Source organism: Cygnus olor, chromosome 26 (assembly GCF_009769625.2).
Source record: "Cygnus olor isolate bCygOlo1 chromosome 26, bCygOlo1.pri.v2, whole genome shotgun sequence".
NCBI lineage: Eukaryota > Metazoa > Chordata > Aves > Anseriformes > Anatidae > Cygnus > Cygnus olor.
This window is the reverse complement of record NC_049194.1, coordinates 3,326,309-3,347,637: the sequence shown is the minus strand read 5'-3', so window position 1 is coordinate 3,347,637 and position 21,329 is coordinate 3,326,309. Positions and strand designations below refer to the sequence as shown.

The 21,329-nt window shown below is 62.7% G+C and overlaps 1 protein-coding gene across 4 annotated transcripts; it reads right to left on the bottom strand.

Moving 5' to 3' along the window:
- Positions 1-1,199: 1,199 nt before the first annotated feature.
- On the bottom strand, positions 1,200-20,720 carry ZBTB7A (zinc finger and BTB domain containing 7A). Of its 4 annotated transcripts, none has more exons than XM_040537560.1 (3): positions 20,643-20,720; positions 4,702-5,915; positions 1,200-1,938 (listed from the first exon to the last, which is right to left on the bottom strand). In XM_040537560.1, exons 1-3 carry the CDS (start codon positions 20,643-20,645, stop codon positions 1,491-1,493), a joined length of 1,665 nt encoding a protein of 554 aa, XP_040393494.1. In that variant the 5' UTR covers positions 20,646-20,720; the 3' UTR covers positions 1,200-1,490. The 4 variants fall into 4 exon arrangements, with proteins under 4 accessions (XP_040393494.1, XP_040393495.1, XP_040393498.1 ...); XM_040537561.1 differs by lacking the exon at positions 20,643-20,720 and adding an exon at positions 19,397-19,560; XM_040537564.1 differs by lacking the exon at positions 20,643-20,720 and adding an exon at positions 7,319-10,539.
- Between the last annotated feature and the right edge of the window lie 609 nt (positions 20,721-21,329).

Here is a 21,329-nt window from a genome sequence, read left to right as displayed (position 1 = left end):
TGTGGTGGCGGCGGTGACCGTATGGTGGCAACGGTGACCGTATGGTGACGGTGCCCGATGGGTGACGGTGCCCGATGGGTGACGGTGACGCAGAGCACAACGCCGGTGTCCAGCCCCGGCCGCGGAGCCTTAAAGCCACAAGCCGCCGCGGCCGGCGCTTGGCTTCGCCCCTCCCAGCTCCTCCTGCCAAAAGCCTCCTTCCCCTTTAAGGGAGTCCTCAAATAACCTTTTTTAAAAGGAATCTGCCATTTTTAGGCGCTTTCTGGGTGTGCGGGAACACTGCTGGCTCTGACCGAGTGCCTAAAAATATGGGACGGGGACGGGGATGGGGGGGCGGCGGTGGCCCCCAGCCCCCGGCCTCGCCTCGGTGGGCGTGCGGCAGAGCCCCGGTGCCGGGGCCGAGCGGCTGGGCCCTATTCCTGAGGGGTTCCCGGGCACCAAGGGGGGTTTTGGCTGCACCGACGCCACACCACAGCCCCGCAACAAGCCGTGGGTGCCGCGAGTGGGGAGAGGCCTCAGCAGCGCCTGCTGGGGTCTTGGGGGGGGGGGAGCAGAGTTTGGGCCCAGGAGCCAACAGAAACACCCTGGGGGAGAGGGGGGGGCGAGGTGGAGATCCTGTAGGGCCTGGCCCAGCAAAAAACAACAACTCCTCGATGGCAGAAAGATGCCGTTTTGGCCCGGCGGCCCCATCCGCAGCCGGCTCTGGGCCTAGGGCGGGCGCCGGGGCCAGCGGCACCACCGGGCGCAGCCGCACGCTCACGGCCCCGACCGTGGGTTTGGGACGGGGCCGACGCACACCCAGTGCTGAGAGCGACCCTACAAAACCCTGCTGGGGCAGCCAGGCAATCCTAAATCCTAAAGGATGAGGCAATTCTGACCACCGAGCCCTGCCTGCGGCTCCGCTCACCACCAGGAGCTGGTGGATGGGTGCCGCACCGGGGCCGGGCGGCAGGGCCCCACTCCCTACCCCAAAAACGATCTCAATCCCGCTGCCAGGACGTCAGCACCTGAGCACCTCACGTAGAGCTTCTAGCTTTGCAAAAACAGAGGCGAGAAGGCCGGGCCCGCTCCTCCCCGGCCCTCCGAGGCACCGCGTGTACCGCCCGCCCTGAAAGAGCCCTTCAACTCTTACCATTTTTTTCTATTTTTGCTTTTTTTTTTTTTTAAATAGATATCTCTCTGAAATAATTTTTTTTAACGTGTGTTTGGACACAAAATAAAGCTTTGGATTTACATGGAAGCTCCTTTCCATGCAACAGAGCCGCTTTCCATCCCCGCCCCACGCTTCCTAGCGTCTGCCTTTCCACGAAAAGGTCCTTGGCTACGGAGGGATCCTCGGGGGAGCCCTGGTTACGATGGGAAGATTGGAAACATAATATATATATATATTTCTTTTTTTTTTTTTTAAAAAAGGGAGAGAAACATCTTTTAAAGAGAAAAATCGGAGGAAAAAGTACTAACTAGATTTTGTGACACTTTCGTTTTTTGGTTTAGGAGAGTCCTTGCGTGTTGCCCTCGGACGACCCTCCTGCTACATTCAATCCTGGCGCTTCATTATTAGAACTATCTTCAAAGTGCTGCTCTTGGCCGTTCCTCTGCATGGTGTCCTCTGATTCTTGACTCTCCCCACCGGCTTGAAAGCTTCCGTCTTCGGGGTTCCCTGTGGGGGTGGGCAGCCCCCCGGCATCTCTCACCCGGGGCTTGCGGCCCCTCCGGGACGGGATGCCGTTGCACCCATCTTTTTTAAGGTGCCTGTGCAAGTGGTCAGAGCGGACGAAAGTCTTGAAGCAGCTGTCACACTGATAGGGCCTGAGGCCAGTGTGCACGCGCATGTGGTTCTTCAAGTCGTAGTTGTGAGCAAAAGCGGCTCCGCACTGCTGGCACAAGTAAGGTTTCTCCCCTGTGTGTTTCCTCATGTGAACCTTCAGCTTGTCCTGCCTGCGTGGGAGAGAAAGGACAGGGGGCAGGTCAGCGAGGGGGGCCAGCAGGCCGAGGGCTGCGCTCCACCGTCCTCCTCCTCCTCCTCCTCCTCGCGCCCGGCGTTGGCGTTGCTCTCCCTCTCCATCACGGCGGTGGCGGCCCAAATCCAGCCTCCACCTGCACCCCCGGGGTGGGCGGCAGCCCCTCGGCGAGGCGGGAGGCACCGGGAGGCACCGGGAGGCCGGATCCGGCCACCGGAGCTGCGTTGGTTCGAGCGAAGCCGCCTGCCCCGCGCCTGCGAGGAGGGCGACGGCGCAGCTCCGGCAGCGCCCGCGTTACGAAAACCCGAGGCAGCGAGGGTGCTGGCAGCGGCCGGGCCGGGTGCCAGGAAGGAGGCAGAGCAGCTCGCTTCTGGCCGGAGAAAATCAGAGGCGAAGCGTGCAGCAGGACAGCGCAGGCGAGCAGTGAGCGCGATCCCTGCCCAGCTGGCTGGGGGCGAGGGGACCCCGCGTGCGGCCCTGCTGTGAGGGGATTTAACGCAGCTCCCCATGGGGCTGGAAACGTGGCCGTCCTCAGAACAAACTATGTGGTGCAGCAGTACGTTAAAATAGCTTTCTTTAAAAAAAATAGTTTAATTTTTCTAAAATCTCTGTGCCTCTCTTTCAGATTATTTGAGCGACTCTGCCGCTCCTCCCTGCCGGAGGGCAGAGGAACCAGGAAGCAAAGCAAGCAAAAATCAGCACAAAGCCGAGGGCCGGGAGGGGAAGCAGGCAGCGGGGCCGGATCCGCACCCCGCTACACCACCCCCTGTGCCCCCGGCCTGGCCTCGTGCCCGTGTCCCACGAGGGATGAGGCAAACGACCCCGGCACAGCGGCAAGGCGCAGCAGGCGCAGCGAGCTGATGCGACTGGGGGCAGATCACCTCACCGAGAGCGCTGCCTGACTCAGCGCAGGGGCTGGGAGCGGTCCCGGGAGCAGCTCAGCGGAGCAAGGCGAGGAATGGGGTGGATGCTGAAGGGCCCCGAGGCCGGAGGCAGCCGGGGTTACCCCGAGCAGGGCTCTGACGTGGCCAAACATGGGCTTCTAGAAGTCAGAGGGGTGGGAGGATGTATGAAAATAACACGGCCCCGGCACGTTATGAAACAGGCTTGTTTAAAACGTCAGGCTGGGCTAAAGACACGGTTTCCATCCAGTTCCCTGCTTTGAAGGAGAGAAGCCCCCCGTGAGCTGGATGGGAGCAGGGTGCAGGCAGAAGCCCAGCAGCAAAGCAGGAAGCAAACAAGGTGGCATCATCTCGAACTCCTCCACCTCGAAAACCAAACCACACCAAAAAAAAAAAATCCAGCTCCAGCCACGGCCTCTGTTCCTCCCCGCCACCTCCAGCGGCAGGCGGGGGCCCTGACGGCAACGCTGCGAAGCCGCGGCTGGGGAACACGCACCGGGCAGCACCTCGGACCCCACTCGGATTTGGGGCCGCATTCTGTGCCGGGACGTGGGGCACAAGAAGCAGGGGCAGCCCCCACGGGCAGAGCCAGCAGGGAGGTGCCGCCTGGACAGGGCCACGGTGGCAACGAGCCGTGCCGTGTGCTGGAGGGCTGGCACCCTGCCCCCGGCATTATCGGCATTCCTCAGCTATCGGACGCGGGTCCCGTGCTGCCTGGGTGCGGCCCCGAGCGAGGTTTTGGGGTGCGGAGGCAGCGGTGCAGGAGGCTCGGGAGCGCGCTGAAGGCCGGGCAGGGCTGAAGGCCGCCGCTGCCGCCTCTCCTCTCTGGATCTGCTTCGTGGCGTCCGAAGCAGCTCCCTGGAAGGGCCGGCCAGCCCGGGAAGCAAAGCAGGAGGCGCTTGCAGGGCTCGGGAGCGTTTCAGAATGCAGGAAGCAGGCGGTAGGGCCGGGGGATTTGGCTCCTTGGTCAGGCAGCCCACGCGATCTGCCTCCCGGCGCAGCGAGGAGGAGGCCGGGTGGGACGGCCGCCCTCGGCCTGGCGATGGCGGACACGAGGATGTGCCGTAACGCTTGGCCTAATGCGGAGCAGAGGAAGCCAAACAATGTCCCCTTTTTCTCCAGCATTCCTTCCCGTGGCCAAGGGGGAGAGCAGAGAATTGCAGAGGAGAAGCGGCACCGAGGCGGACGTCCCCAGGGAGCTGCAGCGAGCTCGGGGCAGGAGCTCAGGACGGCAGCGGCTCCGCTCCCCGTGCCTCGCTGAGAGGACGCCAACAGCATGGGGTTCAGCCTGTTCCCAACCACCTGGCACGGCCACCGGCCACGGATGTTTCCATCATCAGATGGAGCCGTTTCTACACCACTTTCCAAACCTCGCCTCGCTCCCTGGCTCTGCAGCCAGGACTAAGCACTTCAGCCACAAGAACGCAAAGGGGTGCAGCTCCGGTTCATCGACCACATTATTTGGTCTCTGCAGAAGCCCGGGCCCAGCCAGGTTTCCAGCAGAGGTCAGCAATTTGGGACACATGAAAGGGGCTCCCAGAGTCGGCAGGGAATGGGGTATTAAGACACGGCCCCTTGAGACACCTCAAGTCAGACACCCGAATTGCCTGTCTCTTGGAAAACGCTGGCCTTCACATACAAATCACCTGCTAGGACAGAAATCGGTCCCTGCAGGTGAGCGCTTGAAATAAAATCACAGAACCATTTAGGCTGGAAAGGACCTCCAAGATCAATCAAGCCCAACCACCAGACCGTACGAGACCAGCCCCGCGCCGAGCGGCGGCGGCTTCGTGCCAGGGCTCCGCAGCAGTGCCGGCCGGCTCCTGCCCGCTCCTTACCTGGTGAATCGGACTTTGCAGATGTCGCACTCGTAGGGCTTCTCGCCGGTGTGGGTGCGGATGTGGCGCGGCAGCTTGCCAGCCCCCTGGATCACCTTTTCACAGATGGGGCACTTTTGGAATGCTTTCGCCCTGATCTTCTTCTCCACCTTCTGGGACCAGGACGGATACACGTCGCCCTCGTTCGAACTGCTGAAGTATTTCAAGTAATAATCCATGACCCCATCGTCGTCCTTTCGGTCGTCCTCCCCCAGCTGCTGTCTCCCCACGGAATTGATCATTTGCTGCAGCAGGGCGCTGGCAGCCAAGCCATCCACCTCCCTCGCGTCATCCTCCGTGTCTGCTCCGGTGGGCACGAAGCTGGGGGAGTCGCCAGCCTCCTGCTGGTCCAGAGGGCCCCCCGAAGTCACCTCCTCTTCTCCCGGCGTGGGCAGGCCACGGCTGCTGTAATGTCCGTTCTGAGAAGGTGAATACAAGGAGCCGGGGGCCGCCACCGCCGCCTCCTCCTCTTCTCTGTCCAGCCACATGGCTGGGTTGCTGTCGGGATCACAGTCATTCGCCTTTGGTCTTTCGTTTAGGGGGGCTTGCGAGTAGAAGTCCATGCCATTGCAGTCCGGCTCCTCCTCTTCCTCTTGGCCTCGGAAGTTCAGTCTCTGAAGGTCTCTCAACTCTGAGTTGGTCCACGGAAAGCTGCCTTGGTGGCCGTTGACGGGGTTGCTCTGGAAGAACTCCAGGTACTCTTTTGCTCTGAGATGGTTCCTCTGATCAATTTGATCTACTATATCCATCTGGTCATTTTTGGCCAGAATCTTCCTGTCCAGGAGATCCGTGCAAACATCCCTTACCGCCGGGATCTCCAGCAGTTTGGCGGCGTTGAGGATGTCGTTGACGTTCGAAGTGCTGACGGTAAGGGTCGCGGTGTAGGCGAACTCCAGCAGAGCCGACAAGGCGTCCGCGCTCACAAAGTCTATCTCATACACGTTTTGCTGGTCCACCACTAACCCTGAGGTGAAGAGCTTCTTGAAGTACTGGCTGCACGCCGCCAGGACGGAGCGGTGGGTGGGGAACTCCTGGCCTTCCACCAAGATGACAACGTCACACAACAGCCCATTGTTTCTCTGCTCGTTCAGGCTGCTAAGGATGTCGCTGCTGTGGTCGGGGAACGGGATCCCTATGGGGCCGTCCACACCGCCCGCCATCTTCGATGCGAAGGGCTACGGGGAGAAGAGAGGAAAGGCGGTGAGCCACGCGGGGCACGACTGCTCGGGGACGAGCCCAGGATCTCCCAGCCCGTACTCGATTGTCCACCAGCTCCCATCCCTCGGTACCAAATATCTGCAGGCCACAGCCTCTCCTGCTGCCCTGCCAGGTACCTGGGACAGGCCTGCAGCAGCAGGAGGGGACGGCGCCGCGCTCAACGCCAGTCCTGGAAGGAGGAGGAGGAGCAGCCCCGGCGTACCCAAGCTAGAGTCAGGAAGAAGAGCGAAATTAGCGTGGGTCTGGGCAGAGCTAGCGAGCCTTAGCAAGGACCAGCATGTGGTCTACATCTGGACCGAGCTGTAAACGTGCCTGGTGCTGGGCTTGAGCCTTGCTGGTGGCCCCGGACCACTGCTCGGTGCCGCCACGAGCGCTCCGTGGCCCCACAATCTCAGCAGGAAAAAGTTTGCCAAACTCATTTGCCAAACCCCTGCTGCCATCCTGTAATCACGGGGGAAGACTTCTCGCCCTCACCCCTGCAGGTCCGTGCACACAGCTCACAGCACCTTGGGTGCCCACAGCCCCGCTGCACCAGCACCCACCCCATAGGGCAGTGGGGGCGTTGAACAAACCCCACAAAGCCCCACGGGGGCAGGGGGAGAGTGGACACGGGCACCCGGTCATTCCAGGAAGCCTTGGCAGGTGCTGGCGAGGTGCTGGGAACTCAGCCCTGCAACGTGCCCGGCTCAGGAGCACTTCGGCAAGAACAGTGTCTCTTTCCAGCTCCGAGGGTTGGTTTGAAAACACAAAATCAAAATTTAAAAGTCACTGCCGGCACAGTAGCGTGGCTAAAGGGGATCTGCTTGGTTAAACACGTCCTCCCTTCAGATGCTGAGAACCCCAAAGCAAAGCCAGCAGCCAGGGGCTCGCTCACCTCCACCCCAAGGGGTGCTCTCCCCATGGGCAAGCTGCCGGCCATGGGGCCAGGCTCACCGGGGCCAAACCTGCCCAATTTGCAGCCCTGAACTCCTCCCAGCCCCAGCCTTCCCTTCTGTAAAATGGGAACAGCACTCTTCTCCTCCGTCTCCAGCAGCGAACCTCCGTTCTCCTCGGGACAGAGGTGCTGCCTGCTGCAGAGGGAGGCACACAAAACATCATTTTTTAAAAACTTTATTAATCCAAGGAAAAAGGAACATTTGCTCCTGCTTGTTTTATAAAGAGGAGGAGCAGGAGAAGGCCATGCGCAGACCTCTCCCGTCCCCTTTTCCACACCTCCAGCCTGGCCTGGAGGCAGCACAGAGCGGTCCTCTTATAGGAACCAGCACAGGGAAAACAGGCAGTGCTAAGTTCTGGGGGGAAAGAATAAAAATAAATAACCTTCCACGAAACACCAATTTGAAGTGAAACCCTCGGTATTTACTAGGAATGCATAAATCAGCCTTTAAGCTCTCCGAAGACCCATCGTGCATGCTGGGGGTCAGGGCTGGATTTGTCCCGCAGCCCCCTGGAAATTCTGCCCGTAACACCAAGCGCTGAAGCACGCCTCTTACCCCACGTCCCACCCAGGAGGCTCCCCAGAGGCCTGCAGCTCCAAACAGCCTCCCAAAACAGCAGGATTTCAACTCGAGGCTCGTAGTTGACGGGTTTTTAAAAGCAATAGGTCCAGGAAAAGGGACCAGGAGTCCCAGCAGCGCAGGCGCTGGCTCCAGGCATGACCTTGGGCAAGGTCTCCCCCCTTCCCCGCAGGGTCCAGCCCTTGTTCCCCTCTGGACCCAATGCTTTTGGGAAGCTTCCCCCCCCCCCCCCCCCCCCCAAGGAGAATTTGAGCTGCACGAAGCATTTTGAAGCTGCAGGCGATAATCTCGCCGGCAGTCGGGCCGCACCGCCTGCACAGCCGGGCTTTGTCAGCCCCCAGGGACGTGAGGGACCGGGGGGTGTGTGGGAGGGAGTCAGGCCACGCGAGGTGACCCCCCCAGGCCGGGGGGGGGGCCAGGACAATCGGCCGGACAGTGTGGGAACGGCTGCGGGGTCATGAGACCGCCGAGGGCTGGCATGGCAAGTCGTACGGCTCCGCGGCTCATTCTCCTCGTACAACACGCCCTTTGTGCGGCCCTCGGCGGCTCGGATCCACGGCGGCCCAGACGGCGAGGGGGCAAAAGCAAGGAGAGGCACGGGGGAGGCACCGCGAGGCTCCCCGGGACGGCCTCCGGGCCTTGGCACCGGGCTGAGCCTCAGCCGGAGGCCGCCAGGAGAAACGGCGCGGTGCTGCCTCCTCTGGGGGCTGGAGAGCCGGGTTACGAGGCCGTGCACAGGACGGGACGGCTCCGGGGATTTGTAACGAGATAGGGAACAGCCTTCACCTATACAGGTTCAAAAAAAAACAACAAAACACGAAGAAACCCAACGACAAAGCTGCAAAAAAACAAATGCCGGCTTGCAGCAGGAGCAAGGAGTAATGAGATGCTGGAGGGTTGGGTGAAATATGCCTGCAAAGGAGCTCCTGACAGAGAGGTGGCAAGTGCCAAGAGCCACTGACATGACTGCTGGCCGGTCCCCCCATTGGGACAAACGAGGCCTGACCGGGCCACCAAGGGGGAGCTCCAGCTGCTGACCCCAGTCTCCCAGGCAGCTCTTTTTTCTCCGTTGACCCCCGACGTGCCTACAAAGCATCACACGCCTGTTATCCTAGACTGAGTGTCTCTGCAGGATTGCGAAGACGCCACATTTCACCCCAAAGCAGCTGCATTTCATCCGCTAGGAAGTTGCCCTCACATACAACTCGCAACGGCTGAAAGGGTGCTGTCAGCTTGAAATATGGGCAGGCTCCAAGAGACGGAGACCCCACAACCTCCCTGGGCAGCCTGTCCCAGTGCTCCATCACCCTCACCGGGAAGTTCTTTCGCGTGTTGGTGTGGAACTGCCTGGGCTCCATTTTGTGGCCACTGCCCCTTGTCCTGTCCCCACAAACCCCTGAAAAGAGGTCGGCCACGTCCCTCCGTCTCCCACAGCTCAGGTATTTACAGACATCGATCAGATCCCCTCTCAGCCTTCTCTTCCCAAGGCTGCCCAGACCCAGGTCTCTCAGCCTCTCCTCCCAGGGGAGATGCCCCAGGCCCCGTATCAGCTTTGGGGCCCTCCGCTGGACTCTTCCCAGGAGATCCCCGTCTTTTTTGTGCCGGGGAGCCCAGAACTGCACCCAGAGCTCCAGGTGAGGCCTGACCAGGGCAGAGCAGAGGGGGAGGATCACCTCCCTTGACCTGCTGGCCACGCTCCTTTTAACGCACGCCAGGATCCCGTTGGCCTTCTGGGCCACCATGGCGCACTGCTGGCTCATGGCCAACCTGTCGTCCACCAGGACCCCCAGGTCCTCCTCCGCAGAGCTCCTCTCCAGCAGGCCATCCCCCAGCCTGCACTGATACCTGCGGTTGTTCCTTCCCAGGGGCAGGACTCCACACTTGCTCTTGTCAAACCTCATTTGGTTTCTCGCTGAGTGCGACTCCCGTTGACGGCCATCGAGTGGCAACCCTACAGCAGCAGCTCTGGGACCTGACATTTCCATTCAGATGAGACGGCCACACGGAGATGGAATCGCAACCAGAAGTGCTGACGAGGCGCTGCTTAATTACTATTTTCCGCCTAACCTTGGTGGCGTTTAGCTGCTCCTGCTCCTTCGCAGTTATTTACAACGTGAAGAGAAGAACCGGAGCAGCTTAGGAGGGCTCCGAGGTAGGCAAATACCGGGCGTCAGCTCAGGCACACCGGGTTAGCCAGTAACAGCAAACACCAGCAACGTGCTCTTCACCTGGACAGGTCCCAAATTTCCTGACAACAACAGGGCTCTCCCTGCCCGCAGAGGTGCCACCCACCCCGACAGCTCCGACAAGGAAATTCAGCAACCCCGTTCAGGACAGAAAGGGAAAATTACCAGCGCCTGATCCAGTGAGCACGAGGTGAAACGGCCGCGGGGCACCGCGCTGCCCAATCCCCCCAGCATGGTTTTGGGGGAAATAGCTGCGTTTTGGGCTCGGCACGCGGTATTTGGCCGCTTGCAGCCCAACGCGCCCAAGGACGAGGAGTCACCGTGCCCAATTTCTCAGGGGAAACGCCCGCGTTAGGCTATCAGGGCAGACCCTGCAGCAGCGCTGCTGCACGCATGAAAGAAATTATTAAAATAATGATGTTATTAAAAAAAAAGAAAAAGGGGTTTGCTGCCCGAGGCCCAAACGTTATCCTATCCCTCACTCGCGACCAACGGGAGAAACGGGCATTTTTTCTTCCGTTTATATTTAGGGAGCAATCCTCCCAGTTCCCCCTTCCTTCCTCCAGCAACGGAGGCACGTCCCTGAGCGGGGAAGTAAACCCCTGGAGATAAAAACCAGCCCGAAAAGGTGGGACGGGGGCAGGCGGGAGGGAAGGAGGGCGTTCTGCCTGCCGGGGGGAAGCCGCCGCTGCAGCTCCTCCGTGCTGCCATTAAAATTCAACTGCTCTCCGAAAGGAATGCGCTGCCGGCAGTTTAGTGCCAAACTATCCAAATTATGCGGACCTGCCGAGCAGATGCATGTTCTCGAGGCGAAGACCCTGCACATCGACAGAAACTAACTGCATGGTTTAAAAAAAGAAAGAAAGAAAACAGAAGTGCACCGCTGTTTTTCCCTCCCCTGCCCCCCCCACTACCCACCATTTTGGTAATGCGGCAGGACGAAACCTTTCGCGTTCAGCAGATAATTCAGCCAAACGGGGCAAAAAAGAGTGAATTCAGCTTTCTTCTATCTTAACTGGACATCACATCTGGGGTGAAGCGCTGGAGGAGACATATGACATGACCGTGATCATGCAGCTATTGAAGGGAAGGGTGGAAGCAGTGTCATGCACAGATCTGTGGCCGCCCTGCGGACAATGTTGGCTCTGTGTCCCGCAGCCGGGATCCCCTGTAGCCCCCCGCGATTCCCCTTTTGAAGGCTTTGGCTCTGGGAAGCCTCTCATGCCCCGGCTCTCAACGCAGTGTCTTGCTTACCACAGCCTGAATTGATGGGTTCACTATGTGAAGGCTGCTTTGGGAAATGAGACCACATCAGGCGGCTCCCAAATGGACACGGGGCTCCAAAATCACACGGCTGGACCACGCCGCCACCCCGCAGGGCCCACCAGCGGTCCCCCAACAGGGGCTGGGGTTTTGTCCTGGTCCTTCCAGCCACGGTGCAGCTTTCTAGGCATCTTGCTTCAGTCTCAAACCGAGCACGGTGTGATGGCAAAACCAACCGAGCTGCCCAACGTGGAAGGAAACCCGCCCCAAACCCTACAGACACGTCGGCCACCGGTCCTTCGGCGCAGAGCCTGGAGAAACCTCCTCTTCCACGGCTTCCACGGGGAAGCAACACCTACCCACCGTGCCACGGAAACAAAACTGCCTCTGGAGCAGGTCACGATGGTTCAGCAGCACCAGAGTTCATATGGGGAAGGAGAATCCCCCATCCTGCTAACGCTGCCGAGGGAACTCCGCTGGGAAGAGTCCACGGTCATCGCTCCAGCTGGGATGGCACACCGGCATTGAACGCCCCTCAGACCCTCAATGAGCATTGTGGGAGCTTTAACGACCACAAATAATAGAGAGCCTTGATTTTAATTCCTATTAAAAAATGAAATTACCTCCCACGGCAGGGCACCGTAAGCACGAGCGGTGCCAGGAGCCGGCTTTGCCGTGGCACCGGCTGACCAGAAGGGGCAGATTCGCGGAGCCGGGGGAGCGCGGAGAGCCCTCCCCTCGACGCCAGTCAGCCATTTCCTAGCTTGGGAACGGCTGCATCCTGTGCTCGTTCAGAGCCTGCGTAGGTCTGATATATTTGGCAGAGCATCTAAATTGGTCTGGAAGAGCCGTATCTGAAAGCCGGGATCGAGTCCCACCGCCACAGCCCGCACCACGGCAGCGTTTGGGGTCTTTGGGTTCAGACACGGAGCCATGGTGCTACGGGGGGGCGGCCACCAGAGCCCCCCCAGCACCGAGGGGACGTGGCATGCTGCCCAGCAACTCCCGGCCAGGCAGGTTTGGGGTGTAATTCATCAACCCCCGGCCACCTCAGGCAAATTACGGCAGCTGACTGAAGGTATCCCAAGAGACTGATTTACATTTTACACCTCAGCTCGTTCAGAAGCTCCTCAGGATTCAAAACTGCCCCCCCACCGTGTCAGCAGCAGCAAGAAGAGGAGCAGAGCTTCACAGAGAGGAGGAGGACTTCATGAAGAGGCCTCGGCCATCTCTCAGCAGGGAGGGGACACGACGGAGCAGGGAGATGACTGCTGCCCCGCTCGGAGCTGGCGGCTCTGTTAACGAGACATCCGAGGTCTGGGATTCCTCGTCGTGCTGGGGATGCTGCTACAGGGCACGTCGGGAAGGCTGGCTGCTCTTCCTCTCGGTTTTCCCGAAACTGCTTGAATTCGAGTGCTTTTCACACGATGCCCAGCAGAGGAAGGACGTGCCAGAGGCTTTTTCCCAGTCACGTGGGCCGGGGAAGGACGAGTGCCTCCGAGGACAGGGATAAACCGCTCGCCTTCACGCCAAAGCCAGGCTCCGGCCAGCGGAGTGACCCTTCGGCAGTCCCAGCCCTGCTGCTCCTGCTCCCTCTCTGCCTCTGCCACAAAGCACAACCCTAACACAAGGAGCTACGAGAATTACACCCAAAAGGGAACATCACCAGCAGCAGCTCAGTGCACGGGGCCCACGACCACATACTGGGTGCAGTTCTGGGCTCCCCGGCACAAAAAAGACGGGGATCTCCTGGGAAGAGTCCAGCGGAGGGCCCCAAAGCTGATACGGGGCCTGGGGCATCTCCCCTGGGAGGAGAGGCTGAGAGACCTGGGTCTGGGCAGCCTTGGGAAGAGAAGGCTGAGAGGGGATCTGATCGATGTCTGTAAATACCTGAGCTGTGGGACACGGAGGGACGTGGCCGACCTCTTTTCAGGGGTCTGTGGGGACAGGACAAGGGGCAGTGGCCACAAAATGGAGCCCAGGCAGTTCCGCACCAACACGCGAAAGAACTTCTTCCCGGTGAGGGTGGCGGAGCGCTGGGACAGGCTGCCCAGGGAGGCTGTGGGGTCTCCTTCTCTGGAGATATTCAAGGCCCGTCTGGACGCCTCCCTGGGCAGCCTGCTCTGGGGAACTGCTTTGGCGGGGGGGTTGGAGCCAGTGAGCTCTGGAGGGCCCTGCCAACCCCTACAGTTTGGTGATACCCCGAATGCTCTGCAGCTGTGAACGCTCAGCATCTCTCAGGATACGGCCTCAGGTTTGCCGTAGCCCCAGCAGCCCTCACCCACCTCCCACCACCACCACGGACACAGGGGAGGGATGCCCAAGCTCCACGCTTGGCCACGCCGCAGATCTCAGCTGTCTACAACGGGAAAGGATTTCCTTCCAGGGCACGACACAGACTCCAAGCACAAGGGGAAGTTCGGTTTCCGTCTCAGCATCAGCCACCAGCAAAAACCAGGAGCTGCATCAGGCCCCAGCAGACACCAGGGTCTGTCCCCATACACCAACCAGGCCGTGTCACTCGTCCTCCCCCGAGGCTTTTAGGGCACGTGGGGAAGAGCCTCCTGCCTCTTTGGGCACGGTCCCCAACCCAACGTGCTGTCGGCGGTGAAAATGGCTGCGACAACGCGGCCACATTGAGAACTCCTCTTCTTGTTGCAAGGTTAGCTGTAACTGGTTACTCCACCCAGACCTCCTTGCCAATTTTCTCCTTTGTCATCAGAGACCGTATTTAATCCAGCAGGAATGTGCCTCGATTTGAGTCCGTGTGGCAGCAGACTCGAGGCCTGAGCCCATCAAACCTCTGCATGCGTGGGTTGGTTCGGTGCCGGAAGCCTCCATCGCCGCGGGGTCCCAGCGCAGATGCAGGATGGGTGCTGGGTCCCACGGCACAGCGGGGATCCGCCAACACCAACAGCCCCCGGGACACCCAAATCACCCCACGCCAGGCAGAGATGAACCAGCACCCACCGGGGGGGGGGGGCAAAAACTGCCCCCCAGAGCTCTGCTGTTGCCATACAGCAACCTCCCAGCTCCCTGCAAAACCACAGCATGGTTGTCGAGAGGCCCCGCACAACACCGAGCCCTGGGCACTCAGCCCTTCGTCCTCCTGAAAGCCTCAGAAGGGGAAAAAAAAAAAACAAAAAACACGAACCCAAGTTTGTTTCAGTCCTGCCGGAAGAAGCAGCCTTTGCCTGTAAGCTCAGCACGGACAGCAGAGGAAGGTTGCTGAGCCCCATAAACCTGCAGGCGCCGAGTCCTGCACGGGAATAAACCGCCAGCATTTCAGAGAGGCGACGCGTGGCCCCTCTGCCAAACAAAGCAGCAGAAAACTCAACCACGGAGAAACAAAACAGCCCCCGGCCGAGCACGATGAGACGAGGTGAGGAGGCAGAGGGACACCAGCACACCTCGGGGGGCGGACACCAGGCAGCGCGCTGCCAGCACGCCAGGCGAAACCAAGGGGTCGGGTTTTGTCACCTCCCCTTCCGGGGCAGAGAGGGGCCGAATCCTGCCCTGTTCCTCGGGATCTGCCGACACTCCCAGCCCTGCAGCCCGGCTCCCAGCCCCTCGCCTGCCACCCTTCGGGGGTCCCCCCCTTGCCAAAAGCCTCCCCTGACGGGCGCGCTTCCTGAGCTCCATCGAACACCAGCAGAAAAGGGAGGAGAATAAAAAAAAAAAAAGAGCAAAAAGAGAAGTATTTAAGGTTGGGGTTCCCTGACAAGGCAGAGCACACACTTATGTGATTTCCAGCTCGTGGATCAGCAGCCAGCTCGCCTCGCAGCCCTCCTCTCCACGCGACGTGTAGCGGCCGAGTCCCGCGAGTGCGCGTGCCGTACGCCCCATTCCTGGCAGCGCTCTCCTGCCATGAAGCCTTTCCCTTCCCTCGGCACACGAGCAGGGCACGGAGGGAGGGACTGAAGCGGCACCGCGTGTGCTCTGCCTGTCGAGGCAGGAGGCTGCGAGGGAGCCGCGACCTGCAGCTACAAGCCCGCGGTCGCTGCCTGCCCGGCTCCGTGTCGGGGAGGCACTCGAGCAAACAAATAACAACAGACCTGCTTACTGGTTCCCAGTTTGCCGGTGGGAAACGGGTAGGTGCACGACCCAGGAAGGAAACGTCGCGCTGGCCGGCAGCGAGCGCAGCTTCAGCGTGACGGCAAGGAGTCGTGCAGGAGTTGGAGTGCAGCACCGTGCCGCCCAGGAGCGGCACGTGAAGGACTCGGGGTGTCAGCACCCCCAGCGGGGAGAGGGTCCCAGGCTCCTTTGGGGGGCACACAGCACAAGGAAAACCACCCCAACGGCTCACGAGAGAAGACGACGCCCGGCAGAGACCCGAGCGGAGCGGTTCTACCCCAGTCCCTGCAGCCGGGGGGGCAGTGGGGAGGACAGGGGGGTCCGCGCACTGCTTCTGAGCCCTCAGCGAAAAGCGTCTGAGCAAGCAAAGCTGGCATCAGGGGCATCGTGCTCCCGGCAGCCCGACGGCACCGCGTGCCTCCACGCATTTTTCGAGGGGGTTGCGAAGCGGCAGCGGCCAAGAGCCGCCGTGCCAGGGGAGCCGCCGCTCCTCTCCCCGCCGTGGCCTTGGCTCCCACCTGCGGCCACGGGGCAGCTCGCGGCAGTTTCCAGTTTCTCACACCTTGTCGCGTTCGGAGAGGGCAGCGATCCCCGCCGTCTCCCTCCACCTACGGCCCGCAGGGAGATTTCTCCATCCCCTCCCGCAGCAGGGGGACGGAGACGGAGGGTGGGACGACTTCGCCCTGGTTGTGCTGTGAAAGCTGCGCCCGGGCTCCGCCACGGGAGCCAGCGACAACACCAGGGAAACTGAAACCGTGCACGGGGGGGGGAAGATGATACGGGCCGGGGGTGCTGCAGGAGCAGCCAACGTCCCCGGGTCGGGTCCCTGTGGGAGACCCCGGTGCCCGCAGACCCCGCTGGATGCCACCCCGAGGTGCCACCGGCGCTCGTCCGGGCACAGAGCGGGGGCACCGCTGGCCGGCTCCGCATCAAAGGACACCGGGACGAGGTACGGGGGCTTCTCTTCCTCCTTTCCCCAAGTTTTGCTCATCGAGAAGTTTTTAGTTACGGATCGCAACCGGTCCCTTCGCATCCGAGGTTAGGAGTGGGTGAGAGCGCGGCGAAGAGCGCCTGCCCGCTGCTTTAGCCAAGTGCGATGAAGTGTGATCGTCACCGAACTCCTCTCTTTCTGTAAACTCAGCATCCCGAGAGCGGGGAAAAAACCCTCAAGTGCAGGTTTTAACCGAGATAAAAACCACAGCTCTGAAGCGTTCAGGCTCCGTGTGAAGCACGGATGAGGAATTTCGCAGGCCCAGATTTCAAGGCTTGATTCCCCGACACCACTTCGGACCCGGCACCGGGCTTCGGGTCGCTGTGCCCAGCCCCACGGCCCCGACACAAGCACGACGTTCCTCGCCGATTGGCGTCCTGTGCCGAAATCCAGATTTTTACGGCTGGGAAAGAGCCACGATTCTCAATTCTGCTTTAAAAGTCTCAAAACACGAGCGCACCCCGCGCGTTCGCCGTGCCCAGCGCCTTCCAACCACCTCATCGAGCCCGCGATACGGCTGAAGATCATCAGCCCCGGCGCCACGATGCACGTATAAGCAGAAAATGAAGAAAACAAAATAAATTACAGGCATAGGAGCATCCGCGGATCAGCGGGCACCCAAGGACTGCTTGTATTCACCACCAGGTTTATTAAGAGCTCTTGCCTTGCAAAACCCTCCCCCGAATTACAAGCGTAATTAAGGCTCGGTGGAAAAATCCCACCGTGCCATCCCCGCTCGGGCTGTGCCTCCCCGCTCCCTCCTTCCCCAGGACAAGCCTAAACAGGGGCCAGGGTGAATATGAAACGAGGACGGCTCCTCTCTAACGAGCCGCTCGGTTTCTATTACTTTTTTTTTTTTTTTTTATGAAGTTGTTTCAAGACAACGTGTGCAGCAACCATCGGGGCTCCTAACGCAGCCCGTCCTGCTTCCTGGTCAGCCTCCAGAATCGCCCGCGTACAGTTTTCGTCCGGGAACACTCAGAAATACAACATTAAAAATATAAGTAAATAAACAAAAATAAAAAGAGGTGGCTTATTGAAGTTACGGGATGACCTTTTAGCTCCATCACTACGCTGCGCACAACCTCAGCCCCTGTCAGGCTGTAAATTCTCCCAGGCAGAGACCTCTACAGACGTCCGCGGAGCACTTATGGGATAAGTTATAGTCCCGACAGCCAGGACGAGGAGCAGCACGGGGAACGGGGCTGATTCTGAACCAAAACCGGCAGCAAACTCTCACCGAGAGGCCACGAGCAGGAAGACTCCTGCTCCCCGGCCTCCCGCTGCTCTCCGAGCCGCGGGGACTGCGGGCGGCTGCCGCGAGCACGGCGGGGCAGGGACACGAGGGCTCAGAGCGCCGTCGAAGCGCTCGAGCACGGGGATGGGGAGCCCAACGGCACGGCCCAGCCCCGCTCCGCAGCCGGGTTCGACGCACGGGGAAGCCCTCGAGACAACACGAACCCCAAAGCTTTCCCTCCCAGGTAGGCACCAGGTCACCTCTGGACCCGAACCACAGGCACCCCGCGATCTGCTGGGGACCCGCCGAGCCCCCCGGGACCCCAACGCTGCCACCAGCGCTCCTGGGGCCGCTCACAGCGCCTCCAGCTCCACCTCGAGCACCCAGCACAGGAGCTTCAGGAAAAGCCCCGAGGCCCCCTTGTCGCACCCCGAACTCACAAGGAGAGGGAGCAGCAAACACAAGGACGCTTCGAAACCCAGAGGCCACGCAGCCGCCCCCCCCCGGTCGTTTCCCCCTGGGCTCGGCGGTGACGTTACGGGGCGAGGCGAGCGGCTTCTCCCCCCCGCAGGGGCCGAGGTTGGCCCCCCCCCCAGCCGCGGGTGGGCAGCTCTTATCGCCGCCAGCCGCCGCGCGCTTCCCTCCCCGCCGCGGGGTGGGTGTCGGGGGGGGGGGGGGGGGAGTGGAAAAACCCCACGAAACCAAACCCGGGGAGAACTGAACTCAGCCCCCCCCTCCCCCTCGTTATGCAACCCCCGTGGGGACGGGGAGGCAGGTCGGGGGGAGAGACCACGGCGATGAGCTTGGGGTGCAAGGAAATTGGGGGGGGGGGGGGGGGGAAGAGCCTGGTTGTCACCGGGGGGAGGGGGGGACACACAATGAGCTGTGGGTGACGGGGAGCAGGGAGGGGGGGACACGGGGTGAAAGGGGGGCGACAAAAGAGGCGCAGGGGGACACGGGGAGCTGGGGGGGGGACACACGGGGTGAAGGGGGGGGGGACACACGGGGAGGGGAGACAGGGAGCAAGGGGGGGAGGGGACAGGGAGCACGGGGGGGACACGGGGTGAAGGGGGTGATGCTGGGGGGGGACACACGGGGTGAAAAGGAGGGACAGGGAGCTAGGGGGTAACGGGGAGCGGGGGGGGACACGGGGAGCTGAGGGTGACAGGGAACGGGGGGGGGGGGGGGGCACAAACGGGGGGGTCTCGGAGCCCCCCCATCCCCCCCCCCGCCAGCCGTGCTGGCCGCGGGCCCAGCCCCGGGGGACCCCACCCAGCGCCGGGTCCCGTCCCCCCCCCCAACCCCACCCCCACCCCCCCCTCGCTGCTGCCGCCCGTGTCCCCCCCGCGCCCCCCCCCCCGCACCGCGGGGCCCGCAGGGAGCCTTGGCCGGGCGCCACGACCCCACCCCTTCCCCGGGCCGGGCCGCGCCATGGAGGCCAATGGGGGAGGAGGGGAGGCGGGGGGGGGCCGCGGGGGGGGGGGGGGGGGCGCCGGGGCGAGGCCCAGCACCCCGAGGCCCCCCCCCGGGCCCCGGCCTCGATCGGGTTCCACACGCGGGGGGGTCCCGGTGGGTCCCGGGGGAGCTCGGGGGGGGGGGGTCCCGGGGGTCCGCCCACTCCCCCCCCCCCCCGCCCCGCGCGCGGCCCGCCCGCCATTGGGGCCCGGCCGGGCCGGGCTGTGGTGGTGGTGGCGGCGGAGGGCGGGGCCGGCGGGCAGGAGGGCGCGCCCCGATTGGCCCCGCCCGCTGCCCATCAACGCGCCGCCCACTCGCCGCCCGCGCCGGGGGGCGGTGGGGAGGAGCGGGGCACGCCGGGAACTGTAGTCCGCGCGCCCTCCGCACCTGCAGGCCGCCGGGGGCAGCGCGGACTACAACTCCCAGCGGCCCCCTCACCGCGCACGCAACCCCCCCTCTCCCCTTTACCCCCCCCCCCAGGGCCCTTCCCCCCCCCCCACGACCCCCCCCCCCCCCAAGTACAACGTATGCACGCGGGGGGGGGGGGGGGGGGCGAGAAAACGGGAGGGGGGGGCCACGATGAGCCCCCCCGCCCCCCCACCCCCAACCCCCCTCAGCGCCCCCTCCCCTCCCCTCCCCCCCCCCCGTTACCCCCCCGTTTCCCTCCTCCCTCCCCCCGTTTTGCCCCCCCGCCCCCCCCCCCCCTCCCGGGCCGTACCGTGCCGGAGCGGAGCGCGGGGGCCGGGAGGGGCCGAGCGGGGCCGAGCCGAGCCGGGCCGGGCCGGGCCGAGCCGTGCGGGCGGAGCAGGCTGTGGCCGCCCCGCGGGAGCTGCTCGCCGAGGCCCGTATGCGGCTCCTTCCTGCTCCGGCCGGGGCCGCCCCGCTCTTAAAGGGGCCGCGCCCCCGCCCCCCCCCCCCCCCCCGCGCCGCCCCCCTTCCACCCCCCCACCCCCCCCAAATCACCACAGCCGGGGGCGGCCGCTCCGCCGGGGGGGGGGGGTGGGTGGGTGTGGGGCCGGGAGGGGGGTGGGATGTGGGGGGGGCTGTGGGGCTGGTTGAGGGGCTGGCTGCCGGTCCCGTCCCCCCCCCCCCCCCGCCGCACACGCAGGCACGGCCCGGCCCCACGCGCGGCACCCACCCGTGGAACCGTGTGCCTTCGTGTGTCACCCCGGTGTCCCCGCCTCTGCCCCTCAGCGTCCCCTTTTGCAGCCCTCAGTGTCCCCCCGTGTACCCCCCAGTGTCCCCTCCTGTGCCCCCCCCTTCCCGTGTCCCCCATGTCCCCCCTTTCCTCTGTCCCCTCAGTGTCCCCTCCTGTCCCCACCTTCCTGTGTCCCCCCCGTGTCCCCTCCTGCACCCCTCAGTGTCCCCTCCTGTCCCCCCCCCATAGCCCCCAGTGTCCCCTCCTGCACTCCCCCTTCCTGTGTATCACCCCCAGTGTCCCCCCCCGAGTTCCCCCCCGGCACCCCCCCAGTGACCCCTTCCTGTGTTCCCCCAGCGTTCCTTCCTGTCACCCCCTTCCTCTGTCCCCTCAGTGTCCCCTCCTGGCTCCCCCCGTGCCCCCTCCTGTGCCCCTCAGCGTCCCCTCCGGTACTCCCCCTTCCTGTGTCCCCCCAGCGTCCCCCCCTGCTTCCCCCCTTCCTGTATCTCCCCTCAGTGCCCCCTCCTGCCCCCCCTTCCTGTGTCCCCCCACTGTCCCCCCCGTACTCCCCCTTCCTGTACCCCCCTTCCTTTACATCCCCCCCCAGTGTCCCCCCCCGAGTTCCCCCTTCCTGTGTCCCCCCAACATCCCCTCCTGCCCCCCTTCTCTATCTCCCCCCAGCGTCCCCTCCTGTCCCCCCCTTCCTGTCCCCCCTCCCCCCAGTGTCCCTCTGTCCCTCTCCACCCACGCAGGACGGGGACATTTGCCCCAGCACAGCAGAACCAGACCCCACAAACCCCCCCCCCGCTCCCAGCCCGGTGCCCACCATTAGGCTCCAGAGTGAACGGCTCCCGGGGCCTGCTCCTGCAGCCGGGCTCGTCCGCGAGCACCTGCTCCCGTCCGGGTGACCTGCTCCAGGCAAAATCGTGGGGAAAATCGTGAAATAAAGGAAAAAAATACATTCTACATGATACACATGAATCTATTTTTAAAATAGATTAGGAGAAAAAAAAAAAAAAAAAAAAAACAGAAGTTGCTAGCAACCCCACCGCAGCCCCCGGTGTCAGGCCTGAGCCCCTGCTGCTTCTGGGGGGCCTTGGAGCCCCCCCTTCTCTCCCCAGCTCAGCACCCAGCCCCACCACGATTTCCCTCTTTCTCTTTTTTTTTTTTTTTTTTGCCCCCCCCCCCCCCCCCCCCTCTCCTCTCTTAAATAACCAAACTAAATAATTTCTCCCTTAAACAACCACGCTCAGCTCAGGGGGGGCACCGAGGGCTCCACACAGGGCCTCTGCACCCCATTGCCCACCCCCCCACTACTAAAAGTCGGGGGGGGGTGGACACAGCACAGGGGCTTTTAGGGGAATTCAGCCTCGTTGACCCCATTTTGCAGATGGGGAAACTGAGGCAGCGCCGGGGAAACGGGGCTGGGAGTGGGCACCGAGGAGGCCCGGACCTCACACACGTGGACGGGGAAGGGGCCTGGGGGCTGCAGGAGGGGGGGCGCAGGTGCTGC

Excerpts from the sequence above, each read along its gene's own strand:
- ZBTB7A (XM_040537560.1), bottom strand. Across the intron at positions 1,939-4,701 it reads TGCAAAGTCCGATTCACCAG|GCAGGACAAGCTGAAGGTTC; the intron begins GTAAGGAGCGGG and ends TCTCCCACGCAG.